This window comes from Pelmatolapia mariae, linkage group LG15 (genome assembly GCF_036321145.2).
Source record: "Pelmatolapia mariae isolate MD_Pm_ZW linkage group LG15, Pm_UMD_F_2, whole genome shotgun sequence".
NCBI classification, from domain to species: domain Eukaryota; kingdom Metazoa; phylum Chordata; class Actinopteri; order Cichliformes; family Cichlidae; genus Pelmatolapia; species Pelmatolapia mariae.
Window position 1 is genome coordinate 27,282,547 of NC_086240.1, and position 19,199 is coordinate 27,301,745.

Here is a 19,199-nt window from a genome sequence, read left to right on the forward strand (position 1 = left end):
AGCACGGGATTGAAAAAAGCAGCCAGCGTCCAAAGAAAACTCTGGAAGATCTTCAGAAAGCTGGAGAACTACTGCTCAAGACCACCAAGTCTGCTCATTGCAAGCAAAATATAAAGAAATGAGGCGTGGCTCAAGACTTTTGTACAGTACTATAGATGAAAAATACTTGCTTAAAATGTTTTATTTCATCAAAACCTGTAAATATTTTATTAATACATTGATTTGTTCTTACTCTTCTTCAGCATGTTTAATTCTTTTAGTCCCTGCTCTCATTTCTTCTTCTACACACTGTTCCAGAAACATCTGGCCAGCTGCAGTTCATGACTACTAACCAACCAGAGACTAACATAGCTGTTCCTGCTGCTTCTTCCTGGGGTAACATTCACACATCCATGTCTAGTTCTTAAACCAAGATCAGTGTTAGCCACTCCTCATCATTCCTGTGGAATATGTGAGGCTTTTCTGCTAATAGCTGTGTGTTTGCACTGCAGGATCTAAGGCCCGTGAAACTTTATTTTTGGGGGTCTTTTTTGTTTCCTTCTCCTTTTTTAGCTCTTTAACTGCTTAATCAGCCTAACCTAGTTATAGTCATAGTCATATCTTTTGCTTTGGTTTCTTCTCGTATGGTTCATGCACTCACAGAACCTTTGTTTCATATCGCTGTTACAGACATAGTAATCACTGTACAATCCTACAATACTGTCTGTGACTGAAGGATGTTGAGATGGCTTATGTAAATCTATCGTGTCCTATATTAGTGGTTTATTTTTGAAATGCATTTTTTACCTTCATTTATTGTATGTAACTTGCTTTTTTACTATAATTACATCTGCTTCGATCGGCCATATCCCGGTGACAGTGGAGGAGACTCAAATTATGCTTCAGCAACCTGAGCCAATGGCCTTGAAGTCCAGGTCCCTGACTGTTTGGCCAGCTGGTTACCTCAGAAGACAGACTTTTGGATTTACTGCTGCTGTACTCTCTTTTTCCCAAACCCCTAGACATCCAGTTCCTTTAGTCCACAAAATCAGGCAAACCAGGTCTGCGTTTTTTCGCAATCCTCCTGGAGGAGCTTCTCTTCATAGATCTCTTACGTCCAGTCGTTTGAATCCCCCTGCTCAAATCCCCAGTCCCCATCATTCAGCTCATCAATCCAGATTCTTAGCTTCAGTCCCTGGCTCCTCTGGTCCATCTGAAGCTACCCGCCCTAGACCCCCTGCTCCCTTCCAAAGACCTCCACGGTATCGAAGATCCAAGATTTCCCTGGGGTACATTTCAACCCCTTTGAGGAAGAGGCCAAACCGAGGAAGACATCAAGCTACCACTAAAGCACCACCTAGGGTGGAGATTCACATCACAAAACCTGCTGTTCCATTAGCTGATCTCAAATCCACAGCCAGGCTTAAATTCACACCAACGACTGGATTTAGAGACACAGATGGGTTGAAAGACTCGACGCCTGCAACCATTCATCTAAATATTTCTTCTGTTACGTCCCAACCAAAAACTTTTCACCAGTCAGCCTCCAAAACGGAGGTCTCTACCACCACTCAGGACTTAAAGTCCCTTCCTGAATCTCATGCTTCAAGTTCACCTCAGGGGTCACCTCTGCAGCAGAATAAAAGTGAGGCATTTGCTGCGGCTGGGCTAGCACCACTGTCATCATCATCATCGTCGTTGTTTTTGTCATCATTATCAGCACTTGGCATTAGGAAGAACAAACCTGTTGCTTCATCATGGTCACTCCTGAACATGAGTGGTGGTGAAAGCCAAACATCTGCTGCGGGTAACCTGACAGATCAGGAGATACCGGATAATGAGTATTCATCAGGCTCTGAGCCATTCATGTATGACATGACTGAACTTGTAGGGGAAAGGAGTCCTTATAGATTATATCAATTTGATGCCTTATCCAAAGAACCCAATACTGGACCTGATGCCAGAAACTCAGACCCGCAAAGTGCTTCCCACCTTTTCATTCAACCCTCAACTCCTTCTGAAAGAGGAAGTGAACATATTTTCACCCAAACACATTTCCATAATGGCTCAGAAAGCCTGCTCAGCATCCTAGCAGCAGGCATCAAGCCTTTTAAAGATCACTCACCAGACCTACTGGTACCAGAAACATCCATCAGCACTCTTAATCAGACTTTGACAACAGCTCAAACCCACCACGAGCTTCCAAAGAGCAGCGGTCCAAGTGGACAGAAACAAGAGGAAAGTTCCTATGCACAACTGGAAAGACTGAGTTTGCAAGCAATGCCGTCTTCCCTTCCTCCCTCCTCTTCATCCCGCCTCTTCATGCAGCCAACACCTTCTTTGCCGATGGCACATCTAAGCTCCCCTTCTTTCCTCACCGAGGTGGTTTTCCCCAAACAAATCTTTTCCTCTTTTGTGCCACAGAAGGAAGACAAGGCCCAGATATCCTCACTTTCTTTAAACCCTCTGGGCAGTAAAGCTGGACTAGCTGTAGCCAGCAGTAGTCTGGTTAACAATTTATATACAGACGCACATGCACACATACAGTCTTCTGTGCACGTCATTCCCCATCGATCATCCATTCTCTCCCCTCCATCTCCTCCCTTTCACGAGCCATTCCAGAGCCCTCACTACTCCTCATCCAGTATCCTACCTCCTACTTCTCCCTTTTCTCTCTTTCAGTTAGAATTTACTGCCACCTCCGCCCATGCCTCCCCCATTCAAACTGTCATACCCCAGTACTCCCCACTCAGCCCCACCCTTCCCTTGGCCTCTGATCCCCTTTGGCCCACCCTGGTTCCTTTTCCACCTTCTGCTGCTCCTCGGTACCCCTCCCTCCTCCTGCCATCGTCTTCCCAGCGTGCAGAGCGAAGGCTTTCAGAAACTGCTCACATGCCAGTGTCTGTGTTGTCATTTCTGTCCTCGAATCTTCAAAAGAACTTTGAGGACTCAACGGTTGACACAGCATCTTTGTTGTCATTTCCTCTCTTTTCTAAAGCCCCAGCTGAATCTCAGTCTCCTTTTGTTGATAGTGCACTGCACCCTGAATACCACTCTGCAGAAAAGTCCTCTAGTGGTTTATCTAAAGCTAACAGAAATGAAGTGCCCTCCACTGTGCACAACCTGTCCCCTGATACTCGATCACATACATTAACCCATGCAGAAGATTTTTCAGATAACTCCTTTAGTCACACTAACCCAACTCCCTCAAGATTATCTGTGGAGGCTCTGGTATCCAGTCCTGCAGCGCTTGTACCGGACTTTGGTCCAGCCCTGTCACAATTAGAGTTTCCTGAATCGGAGCTAAATTTGTCAGTGGTTTTGTGGCCGTCCTCAGACGCAGCTAGCCTGTCAGTCAGACCCTTTTTAGTTTATTCTCATCAGAAAGATTTGAGCGAGATAGAAACTCGTTCAGTGCTTCACACTGACACTGGCTTGACCTCACTGCCAACAGCTGGTATTTGGGGCCATGATCACACTCTGGCTCTGCTCAGGGCAAATATTGATGGAAAGCAAGAACCGCCCTCTTCCTCTGCCTCTTCTACATCATCTTCCAATGTCTTCCTTTTAACTCAGAGCTCTCACATCCCTTTGTTTACTGACTCTGTCAGTGAGACAGAGGGGATGATGGGAGAGGAAACCGTTCTGACTCAGAAATCTTTGTCTGGGTCACAAGAGAGAGATTCTTCCAGCCCGACTGTTAACAGAGATCCTTGGAGGCTGCAACATGCAGTCTCACATTTACACAACCAGGGAGAAGCGAATGGAGCTGCTGGCGCTCGGACCAACTCGCAGGCCCCTGCTGGCTATGACAGTGGATTAAGTCTCTCCACTCCGCCTTTGTTGAATCCATCCCAGATGCTGGCACACCGCGACAGCTCAAGTGCACAGCTTGGTGTGACCGCCCCCCGGCACGCTCCGGGGATGGATCTAACACACGTCTCAGGCCTGACACAAGCTAACACTGTACAACCCGGCAGTCGGATCCAGACACACATTTCAGCACACACACAGCTGCCCACACACTCTAACAGTCAGGCACACACTCAGAACTTTAGGAGTGATGGGCTCAACACCAGGGGTCCGTGGCAGCAATCTCCAATCTTGAGTTTCTTCACACCCTCGCTTCCTGTCCTTTCGCCCTCCATGTCATCTTCTGTTTCTCTCATAGAAAGTGTTTCACTTCTTCTTCCATCTCAGCACCTGTCATACACCTGTCCTCCTGTCTCACCCTCTGTCTCCACCCTTTCATCCTCCTTTCTCCTCCCCAGCCAGGCGACATGGCCAGCAGCGCCTGCTAGCATGATGAACACAGAAATTGGGTCCTTGTCACCCACTCGTCCTACTGTTAGATTCCTGCAGCCCACAGCAGCACAATCCTTACAAAGACCCACCACACAGCCAGTTGAGGAGTTTATCTCAAACACTCGATCTCTTTCTTTTGGCCAAGTTTCCACGGAGTCCATCCAGTCACGCCCGCTTGTATCTCCTAACCAGGAGGAGGTTTTATCACAGTTTACAAACCACTCTCAGCCACAAAATGAGTCTACGTTAGTCGGCATTTTGATATCTGAGGCCTCAAATAAGCAAACTGCTGGTGGGAGATTATCACATCTCTCTGCTCCATTTAACCCTGCAGATGTTGTTCCAAAGATACACTTTGCTAATGAGCATGTCTCACCTGTGAGCACCGAAGCTGCTGTAATCTTAAACGCTGTAACAGGCCATCACCCTAATGAGCATGTAACTCCACAATCTGCCCTGAATTCTCTCTCATCTCCTGTTGATATGCAGAATACTCCCTGTCCTATTTCTGAATCCTGTTATCAGCCTGGTTCTGCTACATCATCACAACCGAATGTTGCTCTGGTTCTTCCAACCCCCCTGCAGTCTTCTGACCTTAATACCCCCTCTTCCACCTCCAGATCCCCCACTGGCTTCTCTATCAAGACCGCAAATCATGGCTTCATTTCTGGGCTTGATGAGCTCTTACCTCCTGGGAGAGACAACCACACCACAAACACAGCAGGCTTTAAATATATACCTGAGTCTAATTCAACCACTGCTGTGGCACTCCGAGACTCTCCTGTGGCACCGGCTGCGATGACCAACATCACAGCAGCTAAAGATGCTAGTGCACTCGTAGAAAAAGGAAGTCTGGATGTGTCGGAGGGCAGCATGACAGGCAGCAGGCCAGATCGTTACGTGAATGCAGACACAGCAGCAAAGTCAAATTTAACCGCCTCAGAGCCAGGTTTGAACTCAAGTCCAAGCGTGTCGAATCACAGCAGGAACCAGAGCTCAGGAGCTTTAATGAAGGGGGACGTGAACCAAGACCACGGCACTGGCAACATCAAAGACAACAATCTCAACTTTTCCCCAACGCCTCCAGCAGCTGCCAGTGGTTGGCATCTCATAACCCCAAAGATCTCCTCTCCTACACCTCCATTGAGAGCTCTCAGTCCATCAGCTAACGCCGGCAGCAGCAGCGGCCTCAAAAATGCCACGTTGCACCCCAGTCTGGGATCCCCAACGGCAAATCCATCCATCAGGCCCACACTGCCCTGCCGGTGTAAACAACGCTTTCTTTTTACATGTCAGTGTGGACTGCCATCGGGGAATAGTATGTTACACAGTACAACTTTGTTGTCGTAGAAAATAAAAATAAATAGTCAGTAAAATTACAAAATTACAAAAATACAGTATTTAGTCTTCAAGTCTTTTAAAGGGTCTGAATCAGAACTTTTTGATTTGAGCAGCATTACAAATGCATACGGACACCTGTGTCCATATTATTAAGTGTTTTTATGGTGTTTCCACCTCACAGTGTTCCCATAACCAACTCCATTCAACCAGCCTGCTTTGGTTCTGAAGAACTTTACTGGTCCCCATTCAACACTTCCTCCCTAATCTGAGGTGACAGCGATTCAGACCTTACCAGCTGATATCATTGTTGGCCCGGCCCAAAGAAACCAAGCTCCTGCTGCCAGTAACGGATAATCTTATAATAGAATAATCAGAATAATCTCAGAATGACATGTTCAGCTGTTGTACAGTCAGTTATGGGTCAGTCTTTGGTTGAGTTGTAATATCAATGCAATGGTTTAAAAACACAAAGACTTTAAGACTGAATACTCACTTCAGGTGGTTGGGTTTCAGAGCAGGTCAGTAGTTCGAATCATAGATGTCAGTACAAATGCTGTGATTGGGCGGGATTCCCATCAAAGTTGAGACTGGTGATTGGTTTAAAGTGATTCTGGCTCATTGTAGTTCATTAACCATGAGTTTAGCTAACCAATCAGATGTTGGTATTTAGCCTGGTACTTGTAGTGAAAAAAGGGATTGTAGTCTACTTTCTGCCTGTTTTTCTTTCCTCTCTGATAAACTGCCAACACCTTTTACTTGTTACATCGTTTTTCTGCTTTTCTTATATTCGTTTTTCAGTCCGTGCAGCTTCTTGGTAGAGGCATCCTGCTTTGGTGCTTCTCATCGTCCGCATGCTACTTTCTGCTATCAAATCAAATATTCAAAATCAATCAGCGGCGCTCTGAAACTCTGAAAAGTATATTTATAACCAAAGATAAGCAGCCTGCAGGATTTCCCTCCAGACCTGATGGAGTGGAGGTCTCATTTCCAGTCAGCAGCATTTACTAACAATTAGAGATATTAGAGAGACATCTCGTGGCCGGTGTGAAGCATAGCAGGAGCATGGAGGGCCCTACAGGAAGAGCTTGGATGTGCCTCCTCTGAAACCGAAAGTATTGGTTAAAAAGTCTTTTTTTTTCTTTTTTCCCCTTTTTTATAAGCTTTAATCAGTTTTAATTCCATTAGTCGTTACTTTCTACAAGTATCTGTTTTTTAAGGAAATCAACACACACACAAAAACTCAGTTAAATGAGTCTGTGTAACAATAAATTAATTTTACAGGAAATTTCAGACCCCAAAACTCTGTAATATTTACATTTCACCACAGATCTTTAACGTACCTGCTTCATAATTGTGCTTTTTATTCCTTTTTAAGGTGGATTTGTGAGAACGCAGATCAAAGGGTCAAACAATCCTGAGAAAGATTCAAATTGCACGAATCCTGCTTCGACGCTTTGATTTGTGCAGTTTGAAAAAGAAAGGGGAATGACTGCTCTCCCCTCAGCGCCGACGTTATTATCCGTCAGGCGGTGTGTTCCCATTTTTCATCATTTTACTTCAAAATGAGATTTTTACATAACTCGATCAGCTCAAACCGCTCGGGCCGTCTCCTGCTATGTGCCACAGGCTCGGTATGAATTAGCTGTTGCACATCGAATCTGAAGTGCTCTTCTTTCTTTCTCCTGTGCTCTCACCTTGGTCTGCAGAGGAGCAGTTTTACCGATTTGAGTTTGTTGTGGATGACAGCAGATCGCAGACGACACGGGAGACGCTTAAATCAGCCGTGGCTCTTTGGGTGAGTTTTTACTCCACTTATTCATCCATGTCCAGACCTCAGTGAGCGTAACCATGGCAGCAGCGACAGACCTCATTAGATTTTCTTTCATAATTTTAATTAGTTGAAGCTCTGAGCAGCTTAACTTTATCAAACGTAGAAATATACTAAAATATGATTTTCAATACAAAGTCAAAAAACTGTGTAAAATGTATTTTATTCAAAACATAACACAGAAAAAAACTAAAATTTCAGAACCGCTTCCAGTTATTATCTTCTCTCTCAGTACAACATAGTTTAATATCTGATGTCTGTGGCAGCGCTCCTGCACTGGCAGTGATGGTTTTACACCTAAACTCTGGGTGGCTGGTATAGTGGTGGTGTAGCTACAGCAGCTAGCAGAAAGTGTATGATGTTGCAGATAAAAATGAAATGGAAACAACAAAAAGTGTCAGAATATCTAAAAAACAAAAAGATCAAATGTGCGATCACTCTCACTGCCAGGAGGGGGAGACAAAACAGCCACACTACATGAGTTCACTAAAACACCGGTGCAGAATTATTGAACAGAACTCAAACTTCACCTCTAGGTCTGTGATAAACAAGATTAACGTCATATTTTATTTAATGAGAGTGAATTAAGATAACACGGGAGTGAAAAAATTTTCTGAGCTGCTGAACTAAAGAAATGAAGATTAGGAGAATACAGAGGTCGGGAGCAAGACTCACCTTTACCTGAACAAGCGATGACTTAGATTTGTTGGAACAGTTTTTACTCGTGAAGCAGGTACATAAAGTTTCCTAGCTTCTTCACACCAACGCAGTAGTTTAATATTCAGTGCTGAGCAGACTTCAAACCCGATCTGTTATTTTTACAGCTCAATCAGACCTTTCAGGACTGGATCCACAAAGTCTACGTGGACAACATCAGGTAATCCTGCAAACAGCTATCACACAAAGTGCACACGACCTAGGGCAAAGGTGCTTTTGTATGGGTCATGCTGTTTGGGTCTGTGCTCGTCTTCAGCCATTTCATAATAGCTAAAAAGATGAGCTACATCAAGGAGAGAAAAAAGAAACGGTTAAAAACAGTTAGACCTGTGAGAGCAACAGGTCACGCCAGGATGAAGTTTACTGTCCTGCTCCTGTGAGCACGAGTGCAGATGTGTGAGGTGTTTAAAGCTGAGCAGTAAGGCTCTGCGCACCTGGGTCATATTTTGAGGTGAACAGTAAAAGTCTGACTTATGTGCTTCCTCCTGGCTGCAGGCACTTTACTGTGTTCATGCAACATTTATCATTTTTCTCTGTTTGTAGTCTTTCATCTCTGCTGCTTCTCTTCTTTTCCCTCTCCAGTGTTCAGCTGAGTCCACAGACTGCAGGAAACCTGAGCAGGTAGCATGATTCTGTTTAACTCTGCAGGTTCCTGTCATTATGTGCTCACCAGCTCATAGAAGTCAGGTGTTTAGGATGGTAGGTCATTCTGGCATCTCTCTTTTTGCTGCAGCTACGAGTGCCGTGGTCTGCTGGTTTATACCGAGATCACCAACGAGAGCCTGAGCCTCATCGATGATGCGTCTGCCCGGCTCAGACAGGGGAGCGTGGCAGAGGGTGTGGCGATCCAGAGCGCCTCTGTGGAAGTCAAACGGATTGGTGAGAAGGTTACACTGAACGCTAAACACAGAAAAAGAAGAACCGGAGATTATAAAGAAGAATGGTTTCTGCACATCACTCACACAACTCTGTGGATTTGATTTGTTGTGGATTTTATTGTCTAAAGTCTGTCTGTTTGCCTTCTCTGATCACTCTGTGCCCTGGATGTTTTTCCTGTTTCATTATATGAATGTATGTCTGCTTCAAAACTGTGAAATCACTCTGTTTTTTTCTGCTTAAAGAAAATTGTCCGGATGACCCGCCTTGGCCTGAAACCAGACCGACCGTTACTCGGTACCAGCCCTGCTTCCCCAACAAGAAATGGAGGACCTGGTAACACGAACACACACAAAACATGAGCTGAATGCAGCCAAACACGAATATTTGATTGCGATATTTCCAGCTCCATATTCTTATTTTCCACTTAACAATAATCCTTCATCATCCTTGAAACGAGCACGTTTGCACAGGTTCAAGGCAAATATTAGGATTTGCACTTATATTCACGAACTGTTATTTATTTCATATCCATCTTTTGTAGGCACTTTGTTCTCATGATCATCGTGAGGTTTTCGTGTTTCTGGGGAGAGTCATTAATCAAGACTGCATGAAATATCCCAGAATGTATTTTAAGAACCTCCACTGTGATAAAATCAGCAGTAAAAGCAGCTTATATCTTTTCTTTGTTAGAGTCTGTGGTTTTAATCAGATCTTTCTGAGACACTGTGGTGTTCAGTGAAACAGCAGCATTTGATGTTGATTTATTGACTTAATTCATCTTCCTGTAATGTTATACACCTCATGGTGATCTATGATTTATTAATACGACAAGCAGGACATCTTCAGACGCCCACGAGTGCCTCAGCATAAAGAAGGAAGTGGTCCTTAGTGGACTCAGAAGGAAGTGGTCCTTAGTGGGGTTAACTGTTGAGACAGTGGGGCTAAAATTCTGGTTATTCTGCTCCTTTTATCACACGTTTCCACAGCAGCATTTCTGTTGAGCAGACTCAATGATAAAGTCTGAATGAAGCAGTTGGACCTTTGAAGAGCGCTGCTGCACACGTACTCCGGACTGCAAACACCAGGGCTAAAATCCCATTTGAACCCTTTAAATGTTACTTCACCATCTTAAAACAGGAAGTAGGCGATGTTATTGTCATAGAGTTAGTGTAGGGAGGAGGTCGGGGCGGATGGGTGGGCTGATAAAATCAGGGAGTGCTATAACTACCTTTACTGCATGTTGAACTGTGTGTTTGGAGTGACCAGGATTGGGTTTGTTAAGCTGTTCAATATTTAAGCACTTCCTCCACATTCCTCCACAAAACCTGCCTGCAGCAGTGCCGGCTCACTTACTTAGGACTACTTCTTTAAGCTGAGTAATTATACGTCTTATCGATAACCTCTTCTTTTCCCAGTTTAATCAGTTCACTGAACTACTCATCGTACTGGTCAGATCCAAACAGCAGCAACTGCACTGATATCGACTCCATCCAAGTGTCAGCAGGTACGCTCAGACACAAAGTCAATCCGACAGCGGACTGTAGACGTGGCGTGCCGACACCGTTGATTCTAACAATGCATCATTTGCTTTGTGTGTAAAAAAAAAAATAGGCAGCTAAATATCTGAGTTGTTTTATTTTTGCATGAATAAAAAAGCAAATACATGATTTTAAATTATGTTATTCCAACTGCCGCAGTTCAAAATAAAAGTATTAACAGCAAAGTTAAAGAGTCTGAGACCGCAGCGTAAGTACAGATTTAAAAATGTTCTTTTCCAATGTGGAAACATTTTATTCACTCTTTGTGTGTTTCAGATAATAAGCTGGGTCACGTCTTTACAATATTTTCTGCTCGTCCATTTCTGATTTACCCAAAAATCGTATGGTTTGAAATATGTAACATATATGATTTCTGCAAATAATTAGTTTCATATATCAAATACTTATTTACCTATTCTTTTTGACATACGGTCTCTGAGGGTACTTCCAGCATGTTTTTTCACACCTGTTTGAATATAAATATCTCACAATGAACTATGAAAGATAAAAGCTTTTCTTCCAATAACATTTAATCAGGATCCATAATCCTGCAAAATCAAACATGCAGAATTAATTTAACATAAATTCACAAATATAAAGAAATATTCATTCACTTTTAAAGCTGCTGTGATTAAATCTGACATTTGTAAAAGAAAAACAAAAATATTAAGATGATCTGTATGAAACTCTAATTTTCACTTACTTTTGACAAATATATATAGATTTTTGTTCAGTTTCAAGACTTTATACATTAAACTATTTTAAACCTGAATTATAAGTAGATAGACTAGAAATGACACAGAACTGGAAAATGAACCTGAATTTGTGTTTTAATCTGTGATATATCACAAAGTTGTGATAGAAAGTGACAAAATGGAACCATTTGTGTGTTGCTTGAGCAGAAAATGCATCTGATGTAGCGGAGCAGCTCAAAGTGTTCACCAACAACAAGCTGAATGAGAAAGAGGTGAGTGTTTACACTGGCATCTGTTCGCTCAAGCCTCCTGTGACCAGGAGAGTGACTCCGTGTCCTCCTGTCCTCCTTGTCCTCCGTGTCCAGGTGTCTAAAGTGGTGTCAAAGGTGGAACAACTAGTGAACGTAGCCAAGATCAACATCACATTAGCCTCCAGCATCGTCACCATCATCTCTAACGTCATGATTGGCTCAGTTACAGTCCCGTCGGCCTCAGACAAGTACAGACTTCTTACTCTGCTCACCTCCCACTGATGACACATTCACTGACAGCAGCTGCTGTTTTCATACTACAAAATGAGGAAACCTTTCCTTTCTGCTGTCATCTTAACTTTGACTCACTGTCAGTTCTGTAGTTTACTGTCTTATTCACTTTGCTTGATCACAATTATTGTTTGGTTTGTCCTCTGAAACAAGGTAGCTCTCTTTAAACCTGCTTTCTTCTGATTGGCTGCAGAGGACATATGACATAACAGATCCAGCAGTTCTCTGACTTAATTATGTGAAACGGTGTTTAAGGTGAACATCCACCAGAGGAACAGGAGATATGACAGAAAGAAAGCATTATTGAAAATAAGAAGGCTCTGTTGTTCCTGGACTCTGCTTTTCCATGCTGTCCCTGAATGTCCCACGCTGGCAGGTTTTATTTGCTGCATGAAAACACATAAGTAAAATCACTGCATTCACGGAGAAACACACAAAAACTGTGTGTGGAAGGAATATCACAAAGTACTTACTCCACAACTTTAATCATGTCATGAGCTCTATGTGATAATCATAAACTCTGAGGCATTAATGGCCCACACATTCTGCTGTTATTTCCTCGTTACAGTCGCTGGTGTTCATGATGCTGCAGGAAAATTCATACTTCCAGCATGCTATATAGCTAATGAAGCTAACTGTACTCTCAGCTTTGATTGACCAGAGTTTCTGTAATTGCATCGCTGCAGGAAAATTAGGAAATGCAGAAAGTTTTCAGTCACATAGATCCTTCAGGTCTAGGAAACTGTTTTCACATTTCCTTTTGTGCTTCAGTAAAAGCTGAACTCAGCTGTGCTCTCATTTTAATACGATCCCATTAAAAACTCCTATTTACACACTTGTTTCTGCTGTTAGGTGACCAATAGTGACTGATCACATGTTGATCACATGTTTTTTATAAAAAAGGATCACATGTTGACCTGCAGGGAGTTGATCTGCTAAAATCTTGATTTTGTAACCAAAACATCTGAAAAATGTAAAATTATCACTCACACACCACCACGAAGTACGGTGACTGGAGAAATTCAGCAAATGTCACCAGGTCTGTGAAAATTAGCAGTTAGCAAAGAAACTTTGAAGCATCAGGATGACGATAAACTGAGAATAAGATGGAGAGTCTGCTATCAGTTTGGATCGTCAGTTTCTGATAATTTGATGATTAACTGGAATAAATCGGTGAAAACTGCAAATCATTTGCTGTCTCCATACAAAGTTTTTCACTTTAAATTGAAATTTACATTAAGCATTTAAATTCAGAGTCCAGTAGCTTCTGAAAGTAGGAGATTTAACTGCTCTGTGACAGCAGCGGATGAGAACCTAACATTGGCATCGGAATAAAACTTGAGTTGAGCCTCTTATTGCAGTGAGTTTCACCATAGACGGGTTGTACTGGTTGTGCAGACCGACTCAGACTGGTTGTTATGTGATGGTTTTGTGTGTGTTTATTAATCACATGAACATTATTTGCAAAGCTTCACCAACCTATCTGAGAGACCGCAGCAGTTTGGACACAGGCCGCCTTCCACCAAAAGTTCACTTGGAGATTGCAGAGCGCTCCATGCTCAACCTCTGGGCAACCAGCTGATGCCACAACTACTTACAGTTGACCTCCAACAGCAAAACAGCTCAGCATGATCACCGGAACTGACAGTTTGCCCTCAGTTGCGCGGAGGCCGTGTCCCATTTCTACGATAGCCATCAGCTAGCATGTAGTCAGTGTGTTGATCCTTTCTGCCGCTTAATGAACTCTCAGCCACAAAGTTTGCTGGCAGGATGGAAAGTTCAGTATTAAACTGAAACTTAAACGAGACTCACATGTTTGAGTCCGTTTCACATGAATCACCTTCAAACATGATCATTTTCAGCTGCGTTTCAGTCAGCCGTGTTAAACGCCACCTCTGACTTTCTCATCAATATCTGTCTGGTTTTGCTTCCCTTTGAAATCATTGTAGAAATACTTTGCTTCTCTCTCCTCCTCCACAGAGCTCTGAAGACCATGGACGAGTTGGTGCAGAAGATCCAGTTTGATGGTCCGTCCATCAAGATCAATTCCAAGAATCTGGCTGTGGGAATTCTGGCCCTCAACACGACGATGTTCAACGAAACGACCCTCACCGCCTTCATGTCTCCAAACAAGTCTGACCCACAGGTAACGGCTGGGAAAGTCAAAACTTTCTCCTGTAGAAGGTGGATTTGTGTTTTTTGATTCAGCTTTGACTTTTTCCTGTCCCCTCTCAGATCGATTTTAATTCTAAGTCTGAGCAGCCGAATCCTTTAGCTCAGGTCAAACTTCCCGCCTCTCTGCTGTCCAGCGTCTCTCGTGTCGAAGCCGACACACTGTCCAGGATCAGCTTCATGTTCTTCAACAGCCCCAGTTTTTTCCAGGTCAGAGGTCACGGTGTAACATTCACACAAAGGCTGATGTTTTAGGGTGTCTTAACATGACATGTTTTTCAGAAAAAGGAGGAAAATGAATTGATCAGCTACGTAGTAGCGAGCAGCGTGGGGAACTTCTCCATCCGCGACCTGACGGACCCAGTGAGGATCGAGATCGCTCATCGCTCTGAGCAGGTGAGCGTTCACGTTTTTTCCTTTCTTCTCTGTTCCATTTTTGGACTTTATAAACATTATTTATATATTCGTGTTACTCTTTTCACTTCCTTTCTTTGATCTGTGCTTTATTGTGTTGTCTGTTTCATATAAATGACCTTTATGCTTCTCATGTTCCCCTTTTTCTGAGGTTTATTAATACATTTTTTAACGTTATTAATCCATATTATTGAAACTGTCAGTAAGAATGTAGTTCCTGGAGATGTGCTGAAGGATTTGAAATGACAGTGTCAGAAAATCATGCAGAAATGAGCCAGGTGTGATGGTCACGAGTGGCTCTGAGTGTCTGCTTACTTGAACTTGCTGCTGAGTCATTGCTCTTCTGTCCTCTCAGGCTTCTGGGAATCTGGTCTGCGTTTTCTGGGACTTCACTAAGAACGGTAAGTCTGTCCGTCGTCTCATTGCTCACCTCAGATTCATCACTGGTCCTCAGATCTGCAGAGAAGGGAGTCGGCAGCTGTTACAGCTCGTCACACCTCTGTCCTGCTGCACTTTTACTTTGACGTTCTGGTCTGGTTGCTCTTTCAGCACAAAATTCTGGTACATTTAGCCTCTTTTCAGGCCGTATTACCAACAGATTCAAGTACTGCAGTAATTACTGGAGAGGACGTTTGTGCGCAGTCTTATCTCAGTACAGATATTTGGCTTCGGACCAGCCGCCCTCAAACTTTGCAGAAACTTCAGAGAAATATTTCGAGCTCCTGAATCCCGAGCAGTGCTTTATTCATTATTTAAAAAAACCCAAACATTTATTATATTTTATTATTAGAAAGAAATCAATCTTGTTTAATTACACGTTTTCATTTCGTGTTGAGGGGACTTTGCTGTAATGCCTCTGTGTCACCACTAGATGGAACTGGAGGTTGGAACAAAGAAGGCTGCAAAAAAGACTCCACCGAATCCACGGCCAACAAAACCGTCTGCCTGTGCAACCACCTCACACACTTCGGTGTCCTCCTGGTAAGACCGCCGTGTTCCTGTGAGTGTGTGTGTCCAAGCTGTCCTCACACACCTGTCACTCCGACGTCCTGGCACGGGCGCCACATTCATGTCACGTTGTGTGGATCCTTTCATGTTTTTGTTGTGGTCATGATGGTCTCCATGGTTGCCCTCTGGCCTTCATGTGCGTTTCCTTCATTCTGACATCATGTAGTCGTTGCCGTCTCTCTCTTTAGGACATCTCTCAGACTTCGGCCTCCATCGATGAAAAGAACAACAATATCCTGACCTTCATCAGCTACATCGGCTGTGGGATCTCCGCCATCTTCTCTGCTGCCACGCTGCTCACGTACATCGCCTTCGAGTGAGTCCACTGTTCGGCTGCAGTACAAACCCTCCAGCTTCCAGTGCCTGGCTATCGTCTCTCCTCATCCATGTTTTCCATCAATGATGTCATTGTTACCTTGGTGACAAAAGCGAGTCAGTCTGTTAAAGCAGAACTACACAAAGTGTTGGAAGACTAGATTTCCATCATCTGTAGTTTCCTCGAGTTGTTCCTCCCAGAGTGTGAAACACCGCTGCTCTTTCGGAGCTGATGGTGTCTCACAGATGTTCACGACATGTCCTTTGGCTCCAGTGCTGTGACCTCTGGGTTTACAGTAAAAGCAGCATGGGTCGCTCTCTTTCAGCTCTTAAAATGCTGCATTAAACTTGTAAAAGCACTTTGCAGAGTCAGAAGGACGAAAACAGTGCGATATAAATGCCACTCCTTTGTTTCTCTTGGCTTCGCATTTAAATCCCAGAGCCAAGCTCTCATTGTTCAAAATGCAGGCTGTTTATACAGAGTCTGTTTAAACCCAAACCGTCATCTTTCCCAGGTTTACATGAGTGCAAACGACACTAATCAGCAGAGCCTGTTGTCCCAGGTGTGAACACCTGTACTCCGAAAAGGAGGCGTGGGATGGTGTGGAGGACAGAGGGTTGCATGCATCACTGTTATCACTTTTATCAGTGATGTCATTGATGTCAGTGTTGCACGAATAAAGACATTTAGTGTGTTTTTGGCTCTGTGTTGGGTAAATGGAGCGCACATGGGTCACGCTCACGGTGCTCTGAAGGCTTTCAGCTCAAATGTTGTGAATCACCAATAAATTTCAAAGTCACAGAAATATTTGGAGCAGGAAACCCGAGAGAAACTTGAGAAACTCTCAGCTGCTGCATGCGGCTTTGACTAGAATGATGAGAATATTTGGAAAACTGCAGCAAATATATTTCTCGACAATATCAGAATGTAACTTTGTGCTTTCCTCCTCTTGTCCTCACAGGAAGCTGCGGCGTGACTACCCGTCAAAGATCCTGATGAACCTCAGCACATCCCTGCTGTTTCTCAACATGGTGTTCCTGCTGGACAGCTGGCTGAGCACCATGGAAAACAATGGGCTGTGTATGGCTGTGGCCATTTTCCTCCACTACTTCCTGCTGACCACCTTCACCTGGATGGGGCTAGAATCGGTCCATATGTACATCGCTCTGGTCAAAGTTTTTAACACCTACATCCGCCGGTACATCCTGAAGTTCTGCATCGTGGGGTGGGGTGAGTCACCCACTGCTGATCCACACAGACCCACAAAGACAACAAAAGATCATGAATAAAGTTAAAGTGTCCAACATGGTTTAGCATTTCTCTGCATCAAGAATAATTTATGATTAATAATTACTGAAGCTCCTACTGTTGTGCACAAGTCAAGTCTTTGTTTGGAGGTGGATTTGGTCGGGAACTCTGTGAAGCTGCGGGTGTCTCAGGGCAAAAACACACAGCACAGCTTCAGCTTCACATCATTCCTGTTGAGTATGATTAATAATCTCTTACAGACAGGTCTAAGTGCATGTAAACCTTTTACTATCCTGAACAGATGTGCACCAGCGCACCGAACATTCCTCCGAGAAAATATCTTCTGAGATTTATATCATCCTCCTGAGACTGGAGATGCAATTTTAATTTCTCTGAGCTGTTTGGGATTAGATGATGCTGATATGCACAAAAACATACACTAAAAAGAGGAGGCCGTTACCTCGTTAGATAATTGTTGAATACTTTTCTGTCTTGATATGAGGACGTGGGTTTAATTTACAAGATAAAACAGTTTGATGCCATTTCAGTCTGTGATTGTGATGTAAGTGTAAGAGACCCGGGACACTGACGTTAACGTGCGGACGGCGTGCTGTGTGTGTTCCAGGTCTTCCTGCTGTGCTGGTTGTGATTGTCGCTGCGGTGGACAAAGACGCGTACAAAGCAGCAGAATACAAAGGAGGGTCAAAGTTGTAAGTGTGCCCAGAATCTCAATAACAGGTCTACAAACCACGTCACTAAATATGAACGTGATGATTTCTTGTCAGAAAAATCAGGATTTGATTAAGTCACTGAATAACTCATTTATCAGAGTGTTGCTTAATCAGTCAGTTAGCTAACAAAAGAAAAGCCTTGTTACATGCAGGCGTCATCGTTAGCACAACTGCTCCACGGTGCCAAGTTTATGATGAAAGGACAACAAGTTGTTCAGGATTCGAGTTAAAAACCGCTGTGTGCATGGCACTGACGTGTTTGAGCTCCTGCAGCTGATTCTGTCTGTTATCCTGCAAAACTCCCAAAAACGATCAAACTGAACAGCTGCACAAAATCTCACCTTAAAGCAACCCTCAGTCCTAACACTCAGAGCAGGGTTTACTATAACGGGATGACCAGTGCACTTTCACTTCGTCTTAGTTTACTGCATTTCAAATTGATTAAGGCTGAATTTAGTTTCATTATAATAAAGTGGATGATGTGTGAAAAAACCTTAAATCCCTCTTTAATAGTTTGAATGGGCATGTGTGTGTTTCCTTGTCAGCTGCTGGATTACCAATGAAGCCGTCTTCTACACCACCTGCGTCGGTTACTTCTGCCTGGTGTTTCTGCTCAACATGGCCATGTTTGTCGTGGTGATGCTGCAGATCTGTGGACGCAACGGCAAACGCAGCAACCGCACGCTGCGGGAAGAGGTCTGTACTCATGCCCAGTGATCTGGACTGAGACTGTTTCATGATTTAAAAAAAACTTTCTGTCGGTTGTAATAACTCTCTGAATTAAAAGTTAACCCTGACATTCCTGCAATATAATAACAACCATATCATAACAGGTGTCAGCAGCCTTAAGGCAGTCTGAAACATCTAAATGGTTTTAAGGCTGCTGTCAGAGACAGAGGAAAGAGTTACTGTACACCATTAATGAAGTTTCTCATGTCTGCTTCTGGAAAAGGAAGTAAACTAAGGAGACAAGGAAAGGAGGGAATGTTTAACGCTTTAAAATTCTCTCCTGCTATGATCCAGGTTCTCCGAAACCTACGGAGCGCCATCAGCCTCACCTTCCTGCTGGGAATGACCTGGGGGTTCGCTTTCTTTGCCTGGGGACCGGTCAAGCTGACGTTCATGTACCTCTTCTCCATCTTCAACTCGCTGCAAGGTGAAGTGACCGCATAGCGTGATAGTGTGAACATGTTTAATCCGTGTGCTGAGTTGTGTTATGTGTAAAGATAAAAGGTTATAGAGCAGGTTTGTGCAGAGACGATTACTGTAAAGTGACCCAAGCAGTTATTTTTACCTGTCAGCAGGTCTGCTGTGGTAGAATAACTCATTCTGTTTCTACCTGTCTTTTTTCAGGTCTCTTCATATTTATTTTCCACTGCGCCTTGAAAGAAAATGTGCAGAAGCAGTGGAGGAGATACCTCTGCTGTGGCCGATTCAAGCTGTCAGACAACTCAGGTATCCCATCTGTCTGTCTGCCTTTTTCAGG

General features: G+C 43.7%; 1 protein-coding gene across 1 annotated transcript in view; it reads left to right on the forward strand.

Moving 5' to 3' along the window:
- adgrg6 (adhesion G protein-coupled receptor G6) overlaps window positions 1-19,199 on the forward strand; it is a 60,078-nt gene that overhangs the window by 22,874 nt on the left and 18,005 nt on the right. The window contains exons 6-24 of the mRNA XM_063494689.2: window positions 7,332-7,420; window positions 8,278-8,330; window positions 8,753-8,791; window positions 8,904-9,049; window positions 9,292-9,382; window positions 10,465-10,553; window positions 11,490-11,554; window positions 11,648-11,781; window positions 13,805-13,970; window positions 14,060-14,206; window positions 14,279-14,392; window positions 14,766-14,811; window positions 15,282-15,391; window positions 15,607-15,734; window positions 16,696-16,964; window positions 17,608-17,692; window positions 18,259-18,409; window positions 18,737-18,869; window positions 19,067-19,168. Coding sequence (XP_063350759.2) covers window positions 7,332-7,420; window positions 8,278-8,330; window positions 8,753-8,791; window positions 8,904-9,049; window positions 9,292-9,382; window positions 10,465-10,553; window positions 11,490-11,554; window positions 11,648-11,781; window positions 13,805-13,970; window positions 14,060-14,206; window positions 14,279-14,392; window positions 14,766-14,811; window positions 15,282-15,391; window positions 15,607-15,734; window positions 16,696-16,964; window positions 17,608-17,692; window positions 18,259-18,409; window positions 18,737-18,869; window positions 19,067-19,168 — 2,157 coding nt within the window. The remainder of the gene's footprint in view (window positions 1-7,331; window positions 7,421-8,277; window positions 8,331-8,752; window positions 8,792-8,903; window positions 9,050-9,291; window positions 9,383-10,464; window positions 10,554-11,489; window positions 11,555-11,647; window positions 11,782-13,804; window positions 13,971-14,059; window positions 14,207-14,278; window positions 14,393-14,765; window positions 14,812-15,281; window positions 15,392-15,606; window positions 15,735-16,695; window positions 16,965-17,607; window positions 17,693-18,258; window positions 18,410-18,736; window positions 18,870-19,066; window positions 19,169-19,199) is intronic.